This window comes from Callospermophilus lateralis, chromosome 15 (genome assembly GCF_048772815.1).
Source record: "Callospermophilus lateralis isolate mCalLat2 chromosome 15, mCalLat2.hap1, whole genome shotgun sequence".
Lineage (NCBI taxonomy): Eukaryota > Metazoa > Chordata > Mammalia > Rodentia > Sciuridae > Callospermophilus > Callospermophilus lateralis.
This window is the reverse complement of record NC_135319.1, coordinates 92,952,627-92,973,609: the sequence shown is the minus strand read 5'-3', so window position 1 is coordinate 92,973,609 and position 20,983 is coordinate 92,952,627. Positions and strand designations below refer to the sequence as shown.

At 59.4% G+C, this 20,983-nt stretch overlaps 1 protein-coding gene across 18 annotated transcripts in view; it reads right to left on the bottom strand.

Moving 5' to 3' along the window:
- The window catches only part of Jakmip3 (Janus kinase and microtubule interacting protein 3), a 64,511-nt gene that overhangs the window by 8,701 nt on the left and 34,827 nt on the right, over positions 1-20,983 (bottom strand). For 6 of the 18 annotated variants that reach the window (XM_077105290.1, XM_077105291.1, XM_077105300.1 and 3 more), the window contains 9 exons: positions 20,746-20,781; positions 20,355-20,414; positions 18,023-18,151; positions 15,872-16,000; positions 14,300-14,383; positions 13,224-13,286; positions 12,368-12,466; positions 11,156-11,254; positions 11,027-11,080 (listed from right to left, as the gene is read on the bottom strand). In XM_077105290.1, the coding sequence (XP_076961405.1) occupies positions 11,027-11,080; positions 11,156-11,254; positions 12,368-12,466; positions 13,224-13,286; positions 14,300-14,383; positions 15,872-16,000; positions 18,023-18,151; positions 20,355-20,414; positions 20,746-20,781 (753 nt within the window). Of the gene's footprint in view, positions 1-11,020; positions 11,081-11,155; positions 11,255-12,367; positions 12,467-13,223; positions 13,287-14,299; positions 14,384-15,871; positions 16,001-18,022; positions 18,152-20,354; positions 20,415-20,745; positions 20,782-20,983 lie in introns of all 18 variants that reach the window. The other 12 variants (XM_077105292.1, XM_077105294.1, XM_077105298.1 and 9 more) reach the window with 6 other exon arrangements.

Below are 20,983 nucleotides of genomic sequence, written 5' to 3'. Positions count from 1 at the left end.
GGTGAGGAAGGTCTAGGAGGATGAGCTGGGCACCCTGGCTAGCAGGTGGGCCTTGATCACATCTCCATGGTGAGGAAGGTCTAGGAGGATGAGCTGGGCACCCTGGCTAGCAGGTGGGCCTCAACCACATCTCCATGGTGAGGAAGGTCTAGGGGGATCAGCTGGGCACCCTGGCTAGCAGGGGGGCCTTGAACACATCTCCATGGTGAGGAAGGTCTAGGGGGATGAGCTGGGCACCCTGGCTAGCAGGTGGGCCTTGACCACATCTCCATGGTGAGGAAGGTCTAGGGGGATCGGCTGGGCACCCTGGCTAGCAGGTGGGCCTTGACCACATCTCCATGGTGAGGAAGGTCTAGGGGGATCAGCTGGGCACCCTGGCTAGCAGGTGGGCCTTGACCACATCTCCATGGTGAGGAAGGTCTAGGGGGATCGGCTGGGCACCCTGGCTAGCAGGTGGGCCTCGACCACATCTCCATGGTGAGGAAGGTCTAGGGGGATGAGCTGGGCACCCTGGCTAGCAGGTGGGCCTCAACCACATCTCCATGGTGTGGAAGGTCTAGGAGGATAAGCTGGGCACCCTGGCTAGCAGGTGGGCCTCAACCACATCTCCATGGTGAGGAAGGTCTAGGAGGATGAGCTGGGCACCCTGGCTAGCAGGTGGGCCTCAACCACATCTCCATGGTGAGGAAGGTCTAGGAGGATGAGCTGGGCACCCTGGCTAGCAGGTGGGCCTCGACCACATCTCCATGGTGAGGAAGGTCTAGGAGGATGAGCTGGGCACCCTGGCTAGCAGGTGGGCCTTGATCACATCTCCATGGTGAGGAAGGTCTAGGAGGATGAGCTGGGCACCATGGCTAGCAGGTGGGCCTCAACCACATCTCCATGGTGAGGAAGGTCTAGGGGGATCAGCTGGGCACCCTGGCTAGCAGGGGGGCCTTGAACACATCTCCATGGTGAGGAAGGTCTAGGGGGATCAGCTGGGCACCCTGGCTAGCAGGTGGGCCTTGACCATATCTCCATGGTGAGGAAGGTCTAGGGGGATGAGCTGGGCACCCTGGCTAGCAGGTGGGCCTTGACCACATCTCCATGGTGAGGAAGGTCTAGGGGGATCGGCTGGGCACCCTGGCTAGCAGGTGGGCCTTGACCACATCTCCATGGTGAGGAAGGTCTAGGGGGATCAGCTGGGCACCCTGGCTAGCAGTTGGGCCTTGATCACATCTCCATGGTGAGGAAGGTCTAGGAGGATGAGCTGGGCACCCTGGCTAGCAGGTGGGCCTCAACCACATCTCCATGGTGAGGAAGGTCTAGGAGGATCAGCTGGGCACCCTGGCTTGCAGGTGGGCCTTGACCACATCTCCATGGTGAGGAAGGTCTAGGAGGATAAGCTGGGCACCTAGGTTAGCAGATGGGCCTCGACCACATCTCCATGGTGAGGAAGGTCTAGGGGGATCAGCTGGGCACCCTGGCTAGCAGGTGGGCCTCGACCACATCTCCATGGTGAGGAAGGTCTAGGAGGATGAGCTGGGCACCCTGGCTAGCAGGTGAGCCTCGACCACATCTCCATGTTGAGGAAGGTCTAGGAGGATCAGCTGGGCACCCTGGCTAGCAGGTGGGCCTCGATCACATCTCCATGGTGAGGAAGGTCTAGGAGGATCAGCTGGGCACCCTGGCTAGCAGGTGGGCCTCAACCACATCTCCATGGTGAGAAAGGTCTAGGAGGATCAGCTGGGCACCCTGGCTAGCAGGTGGGCCTCGACCACATCTCCATGGTGAGGAAGGTCTAGGGGGATCAGCTGGGCACCCTGGCTAGCAGGTGGGCCTCGACCACATCTCCATGGTGAGGAAAGTCTAGGAGGATGAGCTGGGCACCCTGGCTAGCAGGTGGGCCTCGACCACATCTCCATGGTGAGGAAGGTCTAGGAGGATGAGCTGGGCACCCTGGCTAGCAGGTGGGCCTTGATCACATCTCCATGGTGAGGAAGGTCTAGGAGGATGAGCTGGGCACCCTGGCTAGCAGGTGGGCCTCAACCACATCTCCATGGTGAGGAAGGTCTAGGAGGATCAGCTGGGCACCCTGGCTAGCAGGGGGGCCTTGAACACATCTCCATGGTGAGGAAGGTCTAGGGGGATCAGCTGGTCACCCTGGCTAGCAGGTGGGCCTTGACCATATCTCCATGGTGAGGAAGGTCTAGGGGGATGAGCTGGGCACCCTGGCTAGCAGGTGGGCCTTGACCACATCTCCATGGTGAGGAAGGTCTAGGGGGATCGGCTGGGCACCCTGGCTAGCAGGTGGGCCTTGACCACATCTCCATGGTGAGGAAGGTCTAGGGGGATCAGCTGGGCACCCTGGCTAGCAGGTGGGCCTTGACCACATCTCCATGGTGAGGAAGGTCTAGGGGGATCGGCTGGGCACCCTGGCTAGCAGGTGGGCCTCGACCACATCTCCATGGTGAGGAAGGTCTAGGGGGATGAGCTGGGCACCCTGGCTAGCAGGTGGGCCTCAACCACATCTCCATGGTGTGGAAGGTCTAGGAGGATAAGCTGGGCACCCTGGCTAGCAGGTGGGCCTCAACCACATCTCCATGGTGAGGAAGGTCTAGGAGGATCAGCTGGGCACCCTGGCTAGCAGGTGGGCCTCAACCACATCTCCATGGTGAGGAAGGTCTAGGAGGATGAGCTGGGCACCCTGGCTAGCAGGTGGGCCTCGACCACATCTCCATGGTGAGGAAGGTCTAGGAGGATAAGCTGGGCACCTAGGTTAGCAGGTGGGCCTCGACCACATCTCCATGGTGAGGAAGGTCTAGGGGGATCAGCTGGGCACCCTGGCTAGCAGGTGGGCCTCGACCACATCTCCATGGTGAGGAAGGTCTAGGAGGATCAGCTGGGCACCCTGGCTAGCAGGTGGGCCTCGACCACATCTCCATGGTGAGGAAGGTCTAGGAGGATCAGCTGGGCACCCTGGCTAGCAGGTGGGCCTTGACCACATCTCCATGGTGAGGAAGGTTAGGAGGATAAGCTGGGCACCTAGGTTAGCAGGTGGGCCTCGACCACATCTCCATGGTGAGGAAGGTCTAGGGGGATCAGCTGGGCACCCTGGCTAGCAGGTGGGCCTCGACCACATCTCCATGGTGAGGAAGGTCTAGGAGGATCAGCTGGGCACCCTGGCTAGCAGGTGGGCCTTGACCACATCTCCATGGTGAGGAAGGTCTAGGGGGATCAGCTGGGCACCCTGGCTAGCAGGTGGGCCTTGACCACATCTCCATGGTGAGGAAAGTCTAGGAGGATGAGCTGGGCACCCTGGCTAGCAGGTGGGCCTCGACCACATCTCCATGGTGAGGAAGGTCTAGGAGGATGAGCTGGGCACCCTGGCTAGCAGGTGGGCCTTGATCACATCACCATGGTGAGGAAGGTCTAGGAGGATGAGCTGGGCACCCTGGCTAGCAGGTGGGCCTCAACCACATCTCCATGGTGAGGAAGGTCTAGGGGGATCAGCTGGGCACCCTGGCTAGCAGGGGGGCCTTGAACACATCTCCATGGTGAGGAAGGTCTAGGGGGATCAGCTGGGCACCCTGGCTAGCAGGTGGGCCTTGACCACATCTCCATGGTGAGGAAGGTCTAGGGGGATCGGCTGGGCACCCTGGCTAGCAGGTGGGCCTTGACCACATCTCCATGGTGAGGAAGGTCTAGGGGGATCGGCTGGGCACCCTGGCTAGCAGGTGGGCCTTGACCACATCTCCATGGTGAGGAAGGTCTAGGGGGATCGGCTGGGCACCCTGGCTAGCAGGTGGGCCTCGACCACATCTCCATGGTGAGGAAGGTCTAGGGGGATGAGCTGGGCACCCTGGCTAGCAGGTGGGCCTTGACCACATCTCCATGGTGAGGAAGGTCTAGGGGGATGAGCTGGGCACCCTGGCTAGCAGGTGGGCCTCAACCACATCTCCATGGTGAGGAAGGTCTAGGGGGATGAGCTGGGCACCCTGGCTAGCAGGTGGGCCTTGACCACATCTCCATGGTGAGGAAGGTCTAGGGGGATGAGCTGGGCACCCTGGCTAGCAGGTGGGCCTTGACCACATCTCCATGGTGAGGAAGGTCTAGGGGGATCGGCTGAGCACCCTGGCTAGCAGGTGGGCCTTGACCACATCTCCATGGTGAGGAAGGTCTAGGGGGATCGGCTGGGCACCCTGGCTAGCAGGTGGGCCTCGACCACATCTCCATGGTGAGGAAGGTCTAGGGGGATGAGCTGGGCACCCTGGCTAGCAGGTGGGCCTCAACCACATCTCCATGGTGTGGAAGGTCTAGGAGGATAAGCTGGGCACCCTGGCTAGCAGGTGGGCCTCAACCACATCTCCATGGTGAGGAAGGTCTAGGAGGATGAGCTGGGCACCCTGGCTAGCAGGTGGGCCTCAACCACATCTCCATGGTGAGGAAGGTCTAGGAGGATGAGCTGGGCACCCTGGCTAGCAGGTGGGCCTCGACCACATCTCCATGGTGAGGAAGGTCTAGGAGGATGAGCTGGGCACCCTGGCTAGCACGTGGGCCTTGATCACATCTCCATGGTGAGGAAGGTCTAGGAGGATGAGCTGGGCACCCTGGCTAGCAGGTGGGCCTCAACCACATCTCCATGGTGAGGAAGGTCTAGGGGGATCAGCTGGGCACCCTGGCTAGCAGGGGGGCCTTGAACACATCTCCATGGTGAGGAAGGTCTAGGGGGATCAGCTGGGCACCCTGGCTAGCAGGTGGGCCTTGACCATATCTCCATGGTGAGGAAGGTCTAGGGGGATGAGCTGGGCACCCTGGCTAGCAGGTGGGCCTTGACCACATCTCCATGGTGAGGAAGGTCTAGGGGGATCAGCTGGGCACCCTGGCTAGCAGGTGGGCCTTGACCACATCTCCACGGTGAGGAAGGTCTAGGAGGATGAGCTGGGCACCCTGGCTAGCAGGTGGGCCTTGACCACATCTCCATGGTGAGGAAGGTCTAGGAGGATGAGCTGGGCACCTAGGTTAGCAGGTGGGCCTTGACCACATCTCCATGGTGAGGAAGGTCTAGGGGGATCAGCTGGGCACCCTGGCTAGCAGGTGGGCCTTGACCACATCTCCATGGTGAGGAAGTTCTAGGAGGATGAGCTGGGCACCCTGGCTAGCAGGTGGGCCTTGACCACATCTCCATGGTGAGGAAGGTCTAGGAGGATGAACTGGGCACCCTGGCTAGCAGGTGGGCCTTGATCACATCTCCATGGTGAGGAAGGTCTAGGAGGATGAGCTGGGCACCCTGGCTAGCAGGTGGGCCTCAACCACATCTCCATGGTGAGGAAGGTCTAGGGGGATCAGCTGGGCACCCTGGCTAGCAGGGGGGCCTTGAACACATCTCCATGGTGAGGAAGGTCTAGGGGGATCAGCTGGGCACCCTGGCTAGCAGGTGGGCCTTGTCCATATCTCCATGGTGAGGAAGGTCTAGGGGGATGAGCTGGGCACCCTGGCTAGCAGGTGGGCCTTGACCACATCTCCATGGTGAGGAAGGTCTAGGGGGATCGGCTGGGCACCCTGGCTAGCAGGTGGGCCTTGACCACATCTCCATGGTGAGGAAGGTCTAGGGGGATCGGCTGGGCACCCTGGCTAGCAGGTGGGCCTTGACCATATCTCCATGGTGAGGAAGGTCTAGGGGGATCGGCTGGGCACCCTGGCTAGCAGGTGGGCCTCGACCACATCTCCATGGTGAGGAAGGTCTAGGGGGATGAGCTGGGCACCCTGGCTAGCAGGTGGGCCTCAACCACATCTCCATGGTGAGGAAGGTCTAGGAGGATGAGCTGGGCACCCTGGCTAGCAGGTGGGCCTCAACCACATCTCCATGGTGAGGAAGGTCTAGGAGGATGAGCTGGGCACCCTGGCTAGCAGGTGGGCCTTAACCACATCTCCACGGTGAGGAAGGTCTAGGAGGATGAGCTGGGCACCCTGGCTAGCAGGTGGGCCTTGACCACATCTCCACGGTGAGGAAGGTCTAGGAGGATGAGCTGGGCACCCTGGCTAGCAGGTGGGCCTTGACCACATCTCCATGGTGAGGAAGGTCTAGGAGGATGAGCTGGGCACCTAGGTTAGCAGGTGGGCCTCGATCACATCTCCATGGTGAGGAAGGTCTAGGAGGATCAGCTGGGCACCCTGGCTAGCAGGTGGGCCTCAACCACATCTCCATGGTGAGGAAGGTCTAGGAGGATCAGCTGGGCACCCTGGCTAGCAGGTGGGCCTTGACCACATCTCCATGGTGAGGAAGGTCTAGGGGGATCAGCTGGGCACCCTGGCTTGCAGGTGGGCCTTGACCACATCTCCATGGTGAGGAAGGTCTAGGAGGATGAGCTGGGCACCCTGGCTAGCAGGTGGGCCTCGACCACATTTCCATGGTGAGGAAGGTCTAGGAGGATGAACTGGGCACCCTGGCTAGCAGGTGGGCCTTGATCACATCTCCATGGTGAGGAAGGTCTAGGAGGATGAGCTGGGCACCCTGGCTAGCAGGTGGGCCTCAACCACATCTCCATGGTGAGGAAGGTCTAGGGGGATCAGCTGGGCACCCTGGCTAGCAGGGGGGCCTTGAACACATCTCCATGGTGAGGAAGGTCTAGGGGGATCAGCTGGGCACCCTGGCTAGCAGGTGGGCCTTGACCATATCTCCATGGTGAGGAAGGTCTAGGGGGATGAGCTGGGCACCCTGGCTAGCAGGTGGGCCTTGACCACATCTCCATGGTGAGGAAGGTCTAGGGGGATCGGCTGGGCACCCTGGCTAGCAGGTGGGCCTTGACCACATCTCCATGGTGAGGAAGGTCTAGGGGGATCAGCTGGGCACCCTGGCTAGCAGGTGGGCCTTGACCACATCTCCATGGTGAGGAAGGTCTAGGGGGATTGGCTGGGCACCCTGGCTAGCAGGTGGGCCTCGACCACATCTCCATGGTGAGGAAGGTCTAGGGGGATGAGCTGGGCACCCTGGCTAGCAGGTGGGCCTCGACCACATCTCCATGGTGAGGAAGGTCTAGGAGGATAAGCTGGGCACCCTGGCTAGCAGGTGGGCCTCAACCACATCTCCATGGTGAGGAAGGTCTAGGAGGATGAGCTGGGCACCCTGGCTAGCAGGTGGGCCTCAACCACATCTCCATGGTGAGGAAGGTCTAGGAGGATGAGCTGGGCACCCTGGCTAGCAGGTGGGCCTCAACCACATCTCCATGGTGAGGAAGGTCTAGGGGGATCAGCTGGGCACCCTGGCTAGCAGGGGGGCCTTGAACACATCTCCATGGTGAGGAAGGTCTAGGGGGATCAGCTGGGCACCCTGGCTAGCAGGTGGGCCTTGACCATATCTCCATGGTGAGGAAGGTCTAGGGGGATGAGCTGGGCACCCTGGCTAGCAGGTGGGCCTTGACCACATCTCCATGGTGAGGAAGGTCTAGGGGGATCGGCTGGGCACCCTGGCTTGCAGGTGGGCCTTGACCACATCTCCATGGTGAGGAAGGTCTAGGGGGATCAGCTGGGCACCCTGGCTAGCAGGTGGGCCTTGACCACATCTCCATGGTGAGGAAGGTCTAGGGGGATCGGCTGGGCACCCTGGCTAGCAGGTGGGCCTTGACCACATGTCCATGGTGAGGAAGGTCTAGGGGGATGAGCTGGGCACCCTGGCTAGCAGGTGGGCCTCAACCACATCTCCATGGTGAGGAAGGTCTAGGAGGATGAGCTGGGCACCCTTGCTAGCAGGTGGGCCTCAACCACATCTCCATGGTGAGGAAGGTCTAGGAGGATGAGCTGGGCACCCTGGCTAGCAGGTGGGCCTTGACCATATCTCCACGGTGAGGAAGGTCTAGGAGGATGAGCTGGGCACCCTGGCTAGCAGGTGGGCCTTGACCACATCTCCACGGTGAGGAAGGTCTAGGAGGATGAGCTGGGCACCCTGGCTAGCAGGTGGGCCTTGACCACATCTCCATGGTGAGGAAGGTCTAGGAGGATGAGCTGGGCACCTAGGTTAGCAGGTGGGCCTTGACCACATCTCCATGGTGAGGAAGGTCTAGGGGGATCAGCTGGGCACCCTGGCTAGCAGGTGGGCCTTGACCACATCTCCTTGTTGATGAAGGTCCAGGGGGATGACCTGGGCACCCTGGCTATCAGGTGGGCCTGAACCACATCTCCATGGTGAGGAAAGTTTAGGAGGTGGAGCTGGGCAGCTTGGCTAGTGGGTGGGCCTTTAGTATACCCTTTCTTTGTTTAAAGTCAGTGCTCCACATATGCCCCCTCCTCTAGAGAAGATCAAATATTCATGGTTGTGAAATACTTTCAATACTTGTTTTTTTTCTTTTTGTCCTGCATTTTTTATGAATGCTTAAATCCAGAGGGGACAGCTGGGTGGTCTTTCTTGGCAGGATCAATCTTTCTTTGGGGCCCAAGGACTTTCCCCTGAGGATATGGGCACTCTCAGATCCAGCTGCCGCCTGCACCAAGGTCTGGCTGCCAGCTCCAGGGGCCACAGGAGGACACTGACTCAGCATCCACAGTGAAATCCTGAGTCACTGGGAGCATGTGCAGTTTGACTGAAAAGACGGCACAGGGGCTGGGGCTGGGCCTCAGCGGTGGAGTGCTCGCCTAGCATGTGCAAGGCGCCTGGTTGGTCCTCAGCACCATATAAAAATAAATAAAAATGGAGGTATTGTGTCTAGCAACAACTAAAAAATTTTAAAAATGACTGCAGAGGAAGGAATGACCCCTTGGCTCCTCAGAGGAACTGCCTGGATTCCCCATGGGAGGTTCTGAGTGTGAAGCCTGACCACCTGTCCTCTAGTCCCCAGTCTCCTCTGTCCCTGTGCTCTGTGAGGGTGACCTCCAGACTGTGTGACGGCTCCAGGACAGTCATGGTGAGTGGTGAGCTTGGGTGGACAGCTGTTGACTGGAAGGAGCCCTGAAACAGAACTAGTCAGAGCTGTCCCCGTGATGCTGCCAGCCCATCCTCTCTGTGACCCAGGCGCCTTCTGGAGCCTCAGTTTCTCCAGCTGTGAATCAGACGGTGCCCAATACGACTCCCCAGGGCCCATGATGGGGACTGGTTCCTAGCGTGGGACCCCAGAGTGTATCACACCCCAGCCACCCCGACTCTGGGGTAGAGCTTCACCACCTGCAGCTGTGATGGAGCCACCAGGTCTTCAGGAGGGGCAGGCACAGCCAGGTCAGCCCCCCTGCTTTTCTCACTACTCTCCAGGTGATAGGCCAGTAGGGAGAGAAGGGATCCCTATCCATACAAGGCCCTGAGGGGTGGGGAAATGTATGGAGGATGGAAGGACAGATGAAAGGGATGGATAGATGAATAAATGGAGGAAAGATGGGGGACAGATAGAACATGTATTAATAATATGGAGGTATTGATATGTGAATGGATATATAGATAGATGGATAAGGGGTGGAGGCTGGTAAATCGATATATGGATGAATGAATGGTGGATGGATGAATGGAGGGTGGACGAATGGATAAATGAACAGAGGGTGGATGGGTGGAGGGTGGATGGATGATGGATGGAGAATAGGTAAAGGATGGATGAATGGAGGATAGCTGGGTAGATGATGGATAAATAGATGAATGGGGATGGTGGGTGGATAGATGTAGAATGACAGATGAATGAGGATGAATAGGTGAATAGGGGATGGATGAATGGATGAATCATGGATGGATGGACAGAAGGAGGATGAACATATGGATAGGTGGATGGAGGATGGTGGATGGATAGATGGAGGGTAGAGGGAGAATGGACAAATGGATGATGGGTGGATGAGTGATGAAGGATGAATGGATGGTGAATGAATGGAGGGCGGATGGATGATAGAGGATGTCTATATGTATGCATGTATTATGTATGTGGATGGATTCCTGGACAGACGGAGGGTAGATGGATGGAAAGACAAAAGATGTATATATGGATGTATGTATGTGGATGGAGGATGGACCATGCAGGTTGGATGTATGATGGGTAGATGGAATGAACAGATAGATTGATGGTGTACAGATGGAAGATGGATGAATGTATGGATGGTGGGTGTGTGGATGGATCGATGAGTGGTGGATGGTGCATGTGTGGATGGATTGATGGATGTATGGATGGTGGATGTGTGGATGGATTGATGGATGGTGGATGGTGGATGTGTGGATGGACTGATGGATGAGTGGATGGACTGATGGATGGTGGATGGTGGATGAATGGATGGACTGATGGATGGTGGATGGTGGGAGTGTGGATGGACTGATGGATGGTGGATGGTGGATGTGTGGATGGATTGATGGATGGTGGATGGTGGATGTGTGGATGGATTGATGGATGGTGGATGGTGGATGTGTGGATGGACTGATGGATGGTGGATGGTGGATGAGTGGATGGACTGATAGATGGTGGATGGTGGATGAATGGATGGACTGATGGACGGTGGATGGTGGGAGTGTGGATGGATTGATGGATGGTGGATGGTGGATGAATGGATGGACTGATGGATGGTGGATGGTGGATGAATGGATGGGGGTGAAGTAGTGCAATTACATTGCCCACTGGTAATTCATATTATTTTGAGGAGTTTGACAGAAATTGGAACTCTGCCCCAAATGAGATTTGGGGATTATCTATGGACTCTGTTTCTTCTCCCAAATCAGGGAAGTGGGAACCCGCAAGAGTCTTGGCATGTCTATGAGCAACGTCCCCATCCCCACTGAAAATCTGAAGGAGATCCCAGAAATGGAAAACATGTGAGTTGAAGTCCCCTTAGCTGAGGTCGGGGCATGCACACAGCAGAGGCCCCAGAAAGTGCGGGAAGAGTGACCAGGAGCAGATTCCTCCCAAATGCAGGGGGCCCATTCCAAGCAGGCTCTCTGCTTCAAGAAGGGCCTTTGGGCAGGGCAGTCTGTGGCAGGGCTGAACGGGGCTCACAGAGGCTGGGCGAGGTGGTGGCATGAGGAGGCATGCACAAGTCACAGAGGCTGAGCAGCATGAGGAGGCATGCACAAGTCAGGAGAGCAACATACACTTACGGCGTTATCCCCCAGGATGTCCAGCTTCTTCATGAGCTCTGCCACCAGGATGTCCTAGGAGGCAAAAGAGGGTAGGTGAGTGCAGCTGGGTAGGCTAGCTGGTGTGGAGCGGGAGGGGCAGGGCTTTACCGTCACGCCTTCCGCCTCGCAGTACACCTGGAGAGGGCTCTTCCCATCCACGAAGGGCGTGTGGTGGAAGTTGATGGCCGGCGACTTCCTCTCCCTCTCCTAAGACAGAGAGCAGAAGGCTGGGCATGGTGGCCACTTTCTCCCTGTCTTTTTCCTCCAAGGAGTCTATGCTGGGGCTCAGGGACCAGTCCAGCCCACCAAGGGAATCTAGTGTTTCTGCACATCCAGCCCTGGCAGAGGCCCGGGTGGTGGACACCTTGGTGGATGTGCCCAAAAGCCACCCTGGTGTGTTTGCGGACTCCAGATAGGTGTGTGAAACACTGGTTCCATCAAGCTCCTGGCAATGTGGCCCTGGTAAGGTCCACCCCAGAGCCACTTGCTCACCCATTGGTGAACCCAGGGCCTGTTGGGAGGCTCAGGGAGAGGCTGCAGGTGAACAGTCACCACCACGCCCAATAGAGTGAGCCCTGGAGAACACGGGCTCGTGGTGCTGCCCCCTTCACAGGCTGAACCACAGGCAGGAGGCCACAGGGGTGAGCATCCACGTGGAGTGGCCACACAGCCCTCCTGCCTCCAGTGAGGGGTGGGAGGACTCTGAGCGGGGGATTCACCTGGTCTCTGGGTAGGGTACTGCCCACTAGAGAGAAAGCCTGCCTGCTTGGACCACTTCCAGGTGGGCCACAGTGCCCAGCCCCCGGCAGTGCAAGGTGAGCATGTGACATGGCCGCCATGCCCATCCTGCCCTTCCCCATGGATCCTGGCTCCTCTTCCCTCTGCAGGGCATTGGAGCACATGGGGACGGCAGAATGCAGGAAGGTGCCTGGTCCCTGAGGGGCATCCTCTGCCTCCACTCACAGGCTTCTTTGAGCCAGAGGTAAATAAACGTCTGCTGGGCCAGCAGCGGGGGACTGGACATTGTCCCTACTTCTAGTCACCCCTGCAGCAGCCTTGGCCACAGTGATGAGTGTGGGGCCCCAGGTGTGGCGCAGTCACTGTCCTCAGGTTTGCTCTGCTCGGTCCCCTCCTGGCGCTGACCTCAGCAATCATACCCAGGTTATTGTCACGACCTTGCTGGTGGCATGTGGCCCAGATGGGCCGTTTACTGCCACCTGCCCCTGCCTCTCCACCCTGGCCTTGGGGTTCCTGTTTGAAGGCCCAGGACCGGAGCCTGCCTGGAGCCGTGTGGCCATGCGGCGCCGGACGGGGGCCCACCTCGAGCTCCAGGATCCGGAACTCCAGCAGCTCGTTCTGGTCCTTGGCGTCCTGGACCTCGTGCTTCAGCCGGGCTTCCTCAGTCTCCATCTGTTTTATCTGAAAAACCGAAGAGGCGCCAGGTGAGAAGGGTCCAGTCTCTCCCACTGGAGGGCCAAGAGGTCAGCTGCCCGGCTTTCTGGACACTGCTGGCTGTGATACGGAAGGCAGAGGTGCCGGGGGCACGGCAGGCCTCTGGTCTGCCCACACCAGGAGCAGGCATGTGGCCGGGCAGAAGCCAAGGCTGAGCCGGGCTGTGTGCCCCTCTTCTGGCCCATTTTAATGAAGCCCGAGTCCAGGTGGGGGAGGGATGCCGGTGTTCTTGGAGCCAACGTCATCATCCAGGGGCCAAGAGCGCCCACTACGGGGCATTCCGGGGCACCCTGGTGAAGCTGGAGGCGCCAGCCCGGCCTGGCTGTGGGCTCTCGAAGGGGCTGCTGCCGAGGACTGTGCAGGCTGCACTACAGCACTGTGGGGAGCAGAGCTCCCAGCCCCTGAAGCTTCCCGCCGGGGTGGCGTATGGCTCCCAGGGGCAGCCTTCACACAGCCTCTGGCCACCCCCATCCGCCACCCGTCAGGGAAGCAGGACGCCGCCACGGGCTCCACCAGGCCAGGAGAACAGGCCACGCTCCTCCACCCAGGGGGCGAGAGCTCAACGGGGCCCCAGGCTCACATGGCTCCCAAAGGATGCCCTTCCAGGGACCTCCATGGGCAGCACGGGGGTAGGGGTGGCAGGGAGGCGAGGGAGCGCTCTCGCACACCCCCACTCCCACACACACGCACCAGGGTGTCCTGCATGCCCTAGGGCCGCGTGTACCTTCTCTACAAGCTCTTGATTTCTCCGATACAGCGCTTGCTTCTCTTCAATCCACTTCGTGTCCTTGAGAAGGAACAGAAAGGAAGACATGGTACACTGCAGGACACTGAAAAGCCACATTCCAGTCCCCAGATGACAGCGTACTACACTCAGGGAATGGAAACCTGCAGCCCTGGACAGAGGCAACTCCGCCTCAGGAGGGTCTGGAAGGCACCGTATGCCACCACAGAGGCAGCACCCAGGCCCGGGTCCCCAGGCCAGGTGCCCAGGGGCACACTGTGCAACACAGGACATCCAGGGAATCCCGACACAGGGTCAGTGAGGGCTAGACTAGACAGGAGGACAATCCGCTCAGGGAGGAGTGTGTCCCCTCACACCAGGGACACCTGGGCAGATGGCAGCCTTTGCAGTCTGTCAAAGGACATGCATGGGTGCTTCCTGGCCCTGCTGTGAGAAAATCCAGTGTACCCAGCACACCCTCCCCACTGGGCGCCCTCACGCCTGCCCCCACCAGCAGCACATCTAAGTTTAAGGTGACGTGTCGGGAGGAGCGCAGGCTGCGCAGACACTGGCTCCACTGGGGTTCTGAGCACCACCTGGGGAGGTGTGGCCATGCCTGGAGACCCCGTGTACAGAGCAGGGGGGGCACCATTCTAGCTCCCAGCCCTCCTGGCCACGCCCTCGGCATGACATGGAGCCTTAGAAATGTGCCCCATGGTGTCTGCACCAGGGCCACCCTTTGGTCTGCAAGGGATGCACATGGGCAATTTGAGTGCCCTGGCCACAGGCCTGTGTGCGGTGGCCTGGGGTGGGTGGCGGTCAGTCTGTGGGTGGCAAACAGAGGCACATGCTGCAGTGCTGGACTCCCTGACACTGGCTGCATGGCCCTTGCTCATGTGGTCCTCTGGTATGTCCAGCTACAGTTAGTGTGCCAGGGACCAAGGACCTTGTGGGCATCTCCGGGCAGGTGGCGGGAGCCGGGAAGCAATCCCAGCTCAGAGTGCTCCTGCAGGCTCCTCCTCTGGGTGTCCCCAGCAAGAGCAGAGACGGCCAGCCAGGAGCACGTGGGGGCTCACCTGGCCCTGCTCGGCCAGCGCCTTCTCCAGGTCCTCCACCCGGGCCTGCGCTCGCTGCATGTCTGCTTGGAGCTGCTCACGGGTCTGTAGAACGGGAGGAAAGACACATCAGACTTTCTCTAATGGCCAGGACAGCTGAACAGCTCGCGGGATGCAGGTCAGAGGACTCTGCCTCCGGAGAGGCTACCCGAGTGTGGCTGTCCCCTCCTTTGGGGCGGTCTCCAAGAAAGGAGGGGCTGTGAGGCCATGTGAGGCACATGCTGTTCCGTGACCGACTGGGAGCACATGAGGCAAGGCCCTCGCTCCCCGGGCAGGATGGCCCAGACTGTCGGTGCGGGGTGCTGGCCAGGGTTTCAGGAGGCTTCTGAGCGGATCTGCTACCGCCCCCCACAATGCTGCTACTCCCCCCATGGGGCCTCTGCTGGCCCCTGGTTTCGCTGTCCCTCCTGCCCCTTCCTCACCCTACTCTCCCAAAACTGTCCTTTGATTTATAGGTCAGTTTCCTGGAACGTGAAATTCCTCCCAAGTCTCAACCAGGTTGCAGCCAGATTTAAACGGCTCTCCCTTGGTTTACTTGGATCTCTCATGGTCCAAACCATGGTCATTTTACCCCAGAGCCTGCCATGCTCTCTCTTTGGTGCAGCTTCTGGGGAAATTGATGTGTTTGGGGCAGCCAGGCAAAGGGGCGGAGATCTACCACCTTGTGTCTGGGGCAGCCAGGCACAGGGGAGGAGATCTACCACCTTATGAGGCCCATGGTGGGTTCTACAAGCTCTGTCCCCAGCCTTAGGACAATTCAGACAGAGACATTTTCCTTTCTCCAAGGATCATGCAAAAAATAAATCCAAAAAGTGCCAGAAGGAATGCTCAGTGTCCCCCTTTATGTGGTAAATGGCCCGCCACCTCATTTCTGCTTCTCAAAGCAGAGGCGGGGAATTCCAACAGTCAGTGGACTCCCTTCCTGATCCTCCCCAGGCAGCCTGGTGCCAGCGCTGCCCCTGGAGACCAGCAGAGGACACCCACCAGCCCCTTCCAGTCTTTCTGGATGCCACTGGCCCACCCTGGGTATGCCCAGGAGGGGCCCTGCTGCTCGGCAGGTTTGCCTGGCCAAGCACAGGGCCAAGGAAGGCCGTGTTTGAGCTCAAGGCTTGTTGGATGAATGTAGTCTTGGCAAACTTAAGGAAAACTGAGTCCAAATGCTGCCCATTCACCCCTGAGCCTCCCAGCCATGGGACTCCCCAAGGGCATCAGACAGGTTTGGGTGAAGGCGACTTCATCTCAGGAGCTGCAGGCCCTGTGCGCCGGATGCTGCCCCTGACAGGGCAAGGAAGCCCACACCTATGCTGGCTCCACCCGGCCAGTCTGCCCCCGCCCAGATGGCCCAGCCACTGACCCCACAAACACTGGTTTCTAGTGACCTCACTAGTGGGCATCACCCGGGACCCAAAGCAACTGTGGGCAAGAAGGGGCTTGGCCCCAAAGTCTGGGCAGGCAAAGTGCCCCCGCCAAGGCCTCAGGGGCAAGTGGGAGGAGCCAAGTGGAGCCCAGCCGTGGAGTAGAAGTCACTTAGACCTTAACTTCTCGCTCTGCGTCCAGCGTCCCTCCGACCTGCTCCTGCAGCAAGGCGTATGCTCGCTGCAGTGCCTGGTACTCCATGGTCAGCTGCCGGAACCTCAGCTCCGTCTCCTCCTTGGCCAGGCCCTGGAGAGGAGCAAGGGCACCACAAGCCCCCAGAGACACAGCATCAGCCCCAGCCCCCAGCACCCCCCCAGCCAGGCACCTGCTCCTCCAGTGGGGAAGGGAGGGTCTCCAGCAGCACAGGGGGGCCGACTCTGGGGACCTAGACCTGTTTGTTTGGACTCCAGCAGCACAGGGGGGCCGACCTGGGGACCTAGACCTGTTTGGACTCCAGCAGCACAGGGGGGCCGACCTGGGGACCTAGACCTGTTTGGACTCCAGCAGCACAGGGGGGGCCGACCTGGGGACCTAGACCTGTTTGGACTCCAGCAGCACAGGGGGGCCGACCTGGGGACCTAGACCTGTTTGGACTCCAGCAGCACAGGGGGGCCGACCTGGGGACCTAGACCTGTTTGGACTCCAGCAGCACAGGGGGGCGCCGACCTGGGGACCTAGACCTGTTTGGACTCCAGCAGCACAGGGTGGCCGACCTGGGGACCTAGACCTGTTTGGACTCCAGCAGCACAGGGGGGCCGACCGGGGGACCTAGACCTGTTTGGAGGAAGGTTTTCCTGGGAGGTGACCCCCGATGTCTGGGTAGACAGCAGGGCTGGCGGGTCGGAGCCAGGTGAGCCTCAGGGGTTGTCCAGGGGCTCTGCCTGGTCTCCTACTTGCCAGCCAGTCTGCACTGACCCAGCAGACCCTCCATTATTGACCAGGACTGCTCATGGCCCTGCTCTGCAGACATGTGTCCTGGGAACTGTGCTGTGCTTTGTGAGAGGGCCCCAGGGCCCCAGGTCACATGTCCCTCTCAGGCTGCCCACCCCAGGTCTGCCACCCCAGGTCAGCCCACTCTGACCTGCCTGTCACCTAGGCTTACTCCTGACGTCACCTCCCAGGGTGTGTCCTAGCTGCAGTGAACCCACTGCCCCACAAAGAAGGCAGGAGTGGGTCCTCCCTCCCTCCCTCCCTGCCTCCTTCCTCCCTTTCTCCTTTCCTCCCTCCCTCCTTTCCTCCCTCCCTCCCTCCCTCCTTCCTCCCTTTCTCCTTTCCTCCCTCCCTCCTTCCTCCCTCCCTCCTTCCTCCCTCCCTCCTTCCTCCCTTCCTCCTTCCTCCCTCCCTCCTTCCCTCCTTCCTTTCCTTCCTCCCTCCCTCCTTCCTCCCTCCCTCCTTCCTCCCTTCCTCCTTTCCTCCCTCCCTCCTTTCCTCCCTCCCTCCTTCCTCCCTCCCTCCTTCCTCCCTCCCTCCTTCCCTCCCTCCCTCCTTCCCTCCTTCCTTTCCTTCCTCCCTCCCTCCTTCCTTCCCTCCCTCCTTCCTACTTCCTTCCTTACCCCCGCCTCTTTCCTTTACATCAGATGTTTCTGCTGTAGCCTTGAAGGAGTCCCAGTGGACCCCAAGGCCCACAGCGTGGGCCATGTCCAGGAGTGACCAAGCCCAGAAACCCTGCCCCAGCCCCAGCCCCACTGCCCCAGGCTTTCCAGCAGTGGTCTGCTATGACAACTGGTTTTCTGAGCAGGCTCATGGCCTTTGGTTCATCCTCCAGGATCTTCCAGGGAAGGCTCCCATGGCCTTTACCAGGTCCACTACCTGCTCTCCACAGCTACAGGGGCTGGGCCAGTTGGACAAACACTAGCTTATGCCCTGGGACTGAGCTGGCTGCTGGACTTCAGGGTAGCCACTGTTCTGCAGGCCAGGCTGTCAGGAGGACCTGGCTGTTTTTACCAGGAAGAAAGCTCTTCACGGTGTCTCTAAGGGCCTGGGTCCTGGCACAGGTGACCTCCCTGCTCGCTGGTACAGGTCCTCCTGGGAGGCCCTCTTTGGGAGGAGCTCAAGATCAAGGATGTGAGGAAGTGTGACTGGGCAACAGTGACCGCAGGGAGTGACCCTTAGCCAAACCAAGTTCAGAGTTTCTCACTGCACAGAAGCATGGGCTGCCAGGGCTGGACCAGGAGGCCTATCCAGAGAGCGGGCCTGGCCCCGGGTCCCAGCCCGTCGCCAGCCTCAGGCCCGGGCTGCCCAGGAGCCGCTGTGGGAGACTCACGGTACCTCCTCTAGGTCGTCTTCAGGAGTGCACGGGGTCTGGTCTGTCCTGTCAGTTTGATAAGAGATGGAAGAGCCGTCGGACTCCAGGGACGCTTCTTCATCATATCCAAAGAAGGTCTCCACAACAACCGGCTTCTGGCCAAAAGGCAAGGTGTTGGCGCAGACCCAGGCCAGCGCTCGGCCAGCAGCCCCAGGCCCCTCCCGCCCCTCTCTGTTGCCTGCCGTGCACCCCCACAGCCCCACCTGCAGTGCTCTCCCACATCCATCCAAGGCCGCCCTGGAGGGGCCCACTGGGCTGTCCTACTTCCGGCCAAGATGGCCGACCAGGTATGAGTGCGCCATCTTGGTGCACCCAGAATGTACTGGCAGAGAGTGGAATGTAGATGTCCAGGAGCCTGACAGATGAGCCACTCCTGGACTTGGCCTCTGAACTTGACCCCTGCCAGTAGCAAGCACTTGCCCTGACCTGCGGTGCCCTTTCCAGTCCATGACAGAGGGTGTGAACAAGGGCCGGTCCTCCACCAGCTAGGTTGAGAAGCCCTGCCTTCAGGGACCCCCAACTTCCCCTCCTTCTGGACTTCCAAAACCCTGGCTTTAGACACTTCGGACTCCAGAAGCCACCTCCTCTCACCTGCACACAGGGACCCTGACTTCCTTGTCTGTCCTTGTCGATGTAATGGCCATGGTGGCCACCAGGTCTCTGATGAGTCCACTGCCAGACCTTCCAGGAAAGTTCTTCCCTGGGCTCCAGGACCACCAGCTGCCCCAAGGACCATGGGCTGTTCCCTCCCAGACACCTGCATTCTCCAGCTCCAGCTGAGCAGGCTGTGCTAGTTCCTCTCCCTTGACCAGCCGCCTCTCCAGCTGAGCCACCAACTGACACTTGCGGCTGGGCCCTGGCCTCTCTGGGAAAGGACTTCCCTGTACCCCAATCTTTCCCAGATCCTCCACTGAAATATCCACAAGTGGGCAAACTTGACGAGCACAAACTTGAGGTTCTTGCTTTATTTCCAGCCCTTGTGTCACCAGTGGTCCTCTGGATGTTGTGCCCTGACACTCCACCTCAATCCTCCTTGGTCCAGGCAGCCTCTGGACCCTCCTCCTGCCAACCCACCCCCCCATGCCACAGGAACATCCTGCTGACCCAGCTCAATCCTGGTCGGTGACGACCACAAGCTGGAGTCCTCGGGCTTCACTTAGGCCCCCTGTCATCCAAGCCCCTCCTGCCGACTTCCTGTCTCCCTCCTCCCTCTCACAGAGGCACCAAGGCAGCAGGGGCAGCAGGTGGGGCCTCTGGACAATCCCTGAGCATCCTGCAGTGATCCAGGAGAGAGGCCAGCAGCCTCCTCCCTTCCTGGGCCTTTCCAGGGCCAGGTGAGCCAGGGCTGTGGTTGGGAACACTGAAGTGGCCAGGGAGGGGCTGCGGAGTGTTTGAAAACAACCCAGCTGCAGCTCAGAGAAAGCTGAAGACAGTCAGGTCCTCTGGGAATTTCTCCGAAAGCTCAATAAAAAATCACCAGCATATCCAGAAGGGACACACTCCAGAAAGTTCCCCCAGGGCTTTGAACTTCCTAGGGCTGTAGGTGCTGGGGGGCTTGTGTGCAGCTGTAGGCACAGCCTACTGCAGCCTACATAAGCTGCCAGGGGACACTTAATGCTGGAGCAGGCCCAGGAGGGGTGCATGGCCCAGCGAGGACGGGGGCAGCAGTCCGGCTGTCCTCGGAGCTGTGTGCCCCATGCCAACACGGATTCAGTCTCCTGTTCCAGGCAGTGAAGACACTGGGGTGGGGGGCTGAGCCGTTGAGCTGAGCCTGAGCACAGACCAGGCACGTGCTGACCTTGTGAACTGCCAAATTACAGCTTCTGGACCAGATTCACCAGCCTCTGCCAAGCTATGAAACCAGCCATGACCTGAGCCGCCCAGAGCCTGGCCAGTCTTAACTGTCTGCACCATCAGAATGCCAACCACAGTGGTGTGGTCACAATCCCTGGCAGCTGGGACATAGGGACAGCCACCCTTGCAAACTTCCAGTGCACTTCCAAGGTGGCTTAATCCCGGCGTCCCAGGAGTGCAGCCCTGGCCCCCACGCGCACAGGAGTCTTAGTTCTGGGCCAGGTTCTCAGGCCACAAGCAGAGTATTTACTTTGAATCCTATTTGGTCATTTCTGATTCACAATTTTGAGAAGGAATAAAAGTGTTTTCTTTTCCTTTGTAAAGGAAGGGACTCTCTCCCAAGAGACTTTCAGCACAACCAAGCACACACGCGTGTACCCACGCAGCACGCACGCATGCACCCACGCAGCACCCATGCAGCACGCACGCTGCCTTCTTTACCTTGGGGAGTTTTGCCATTTTCTTTCTCTGCTTCCGATACCTTAAAAGCTTATCGCGCTCCTGCAAAACCAGTTGGAGAGGTTTTTAGGTAGGTGCCAGTTCCACCAGCTTCTTGAAGTGCCACGTCATCATCGTGACGTGGTCTCAACATGGTAACTGTTCCTGGGACATAAACACAAGGTATCTGCGCAGGAGCCTGGGGGCCCCTTCTCCACCAGCCTGAGATGAGTGAGTCCCCACTTAAGTGAGCTCTGCGTTCAGGAGCCACCAGGCCCCTCAGGTTGCACTGTAGGACCGTGTGGGGAGGGGAAGAAGGAGCTGTTCCAGGGCCCTTCCGCTCTGCAGAACGCCCGCTGCGAGGGCTGTGAGCAGCTTCAGCCTTGGTACTTACCAGCACACTCTTCACGTAGCCAGCAGTCTCGAGGGTCTAGGAAGGAAAATGGCAGGTTTGGACTGAAGGTGCCGACTTGCAGAGCCCAGAGGAGCCCAGGAGCCCCCGAACTCTGCTGTAACCTGGCTGCGGAATTCATGCCTGAGAGTCCTCAGGGTCCTGAACCCTTGCCTGAGAGGAAGGTTCTGCCCCAGTTGTCCTCCCTCCTTTCCAAAGCTGGTCCCAGAGGCTCCCTGAG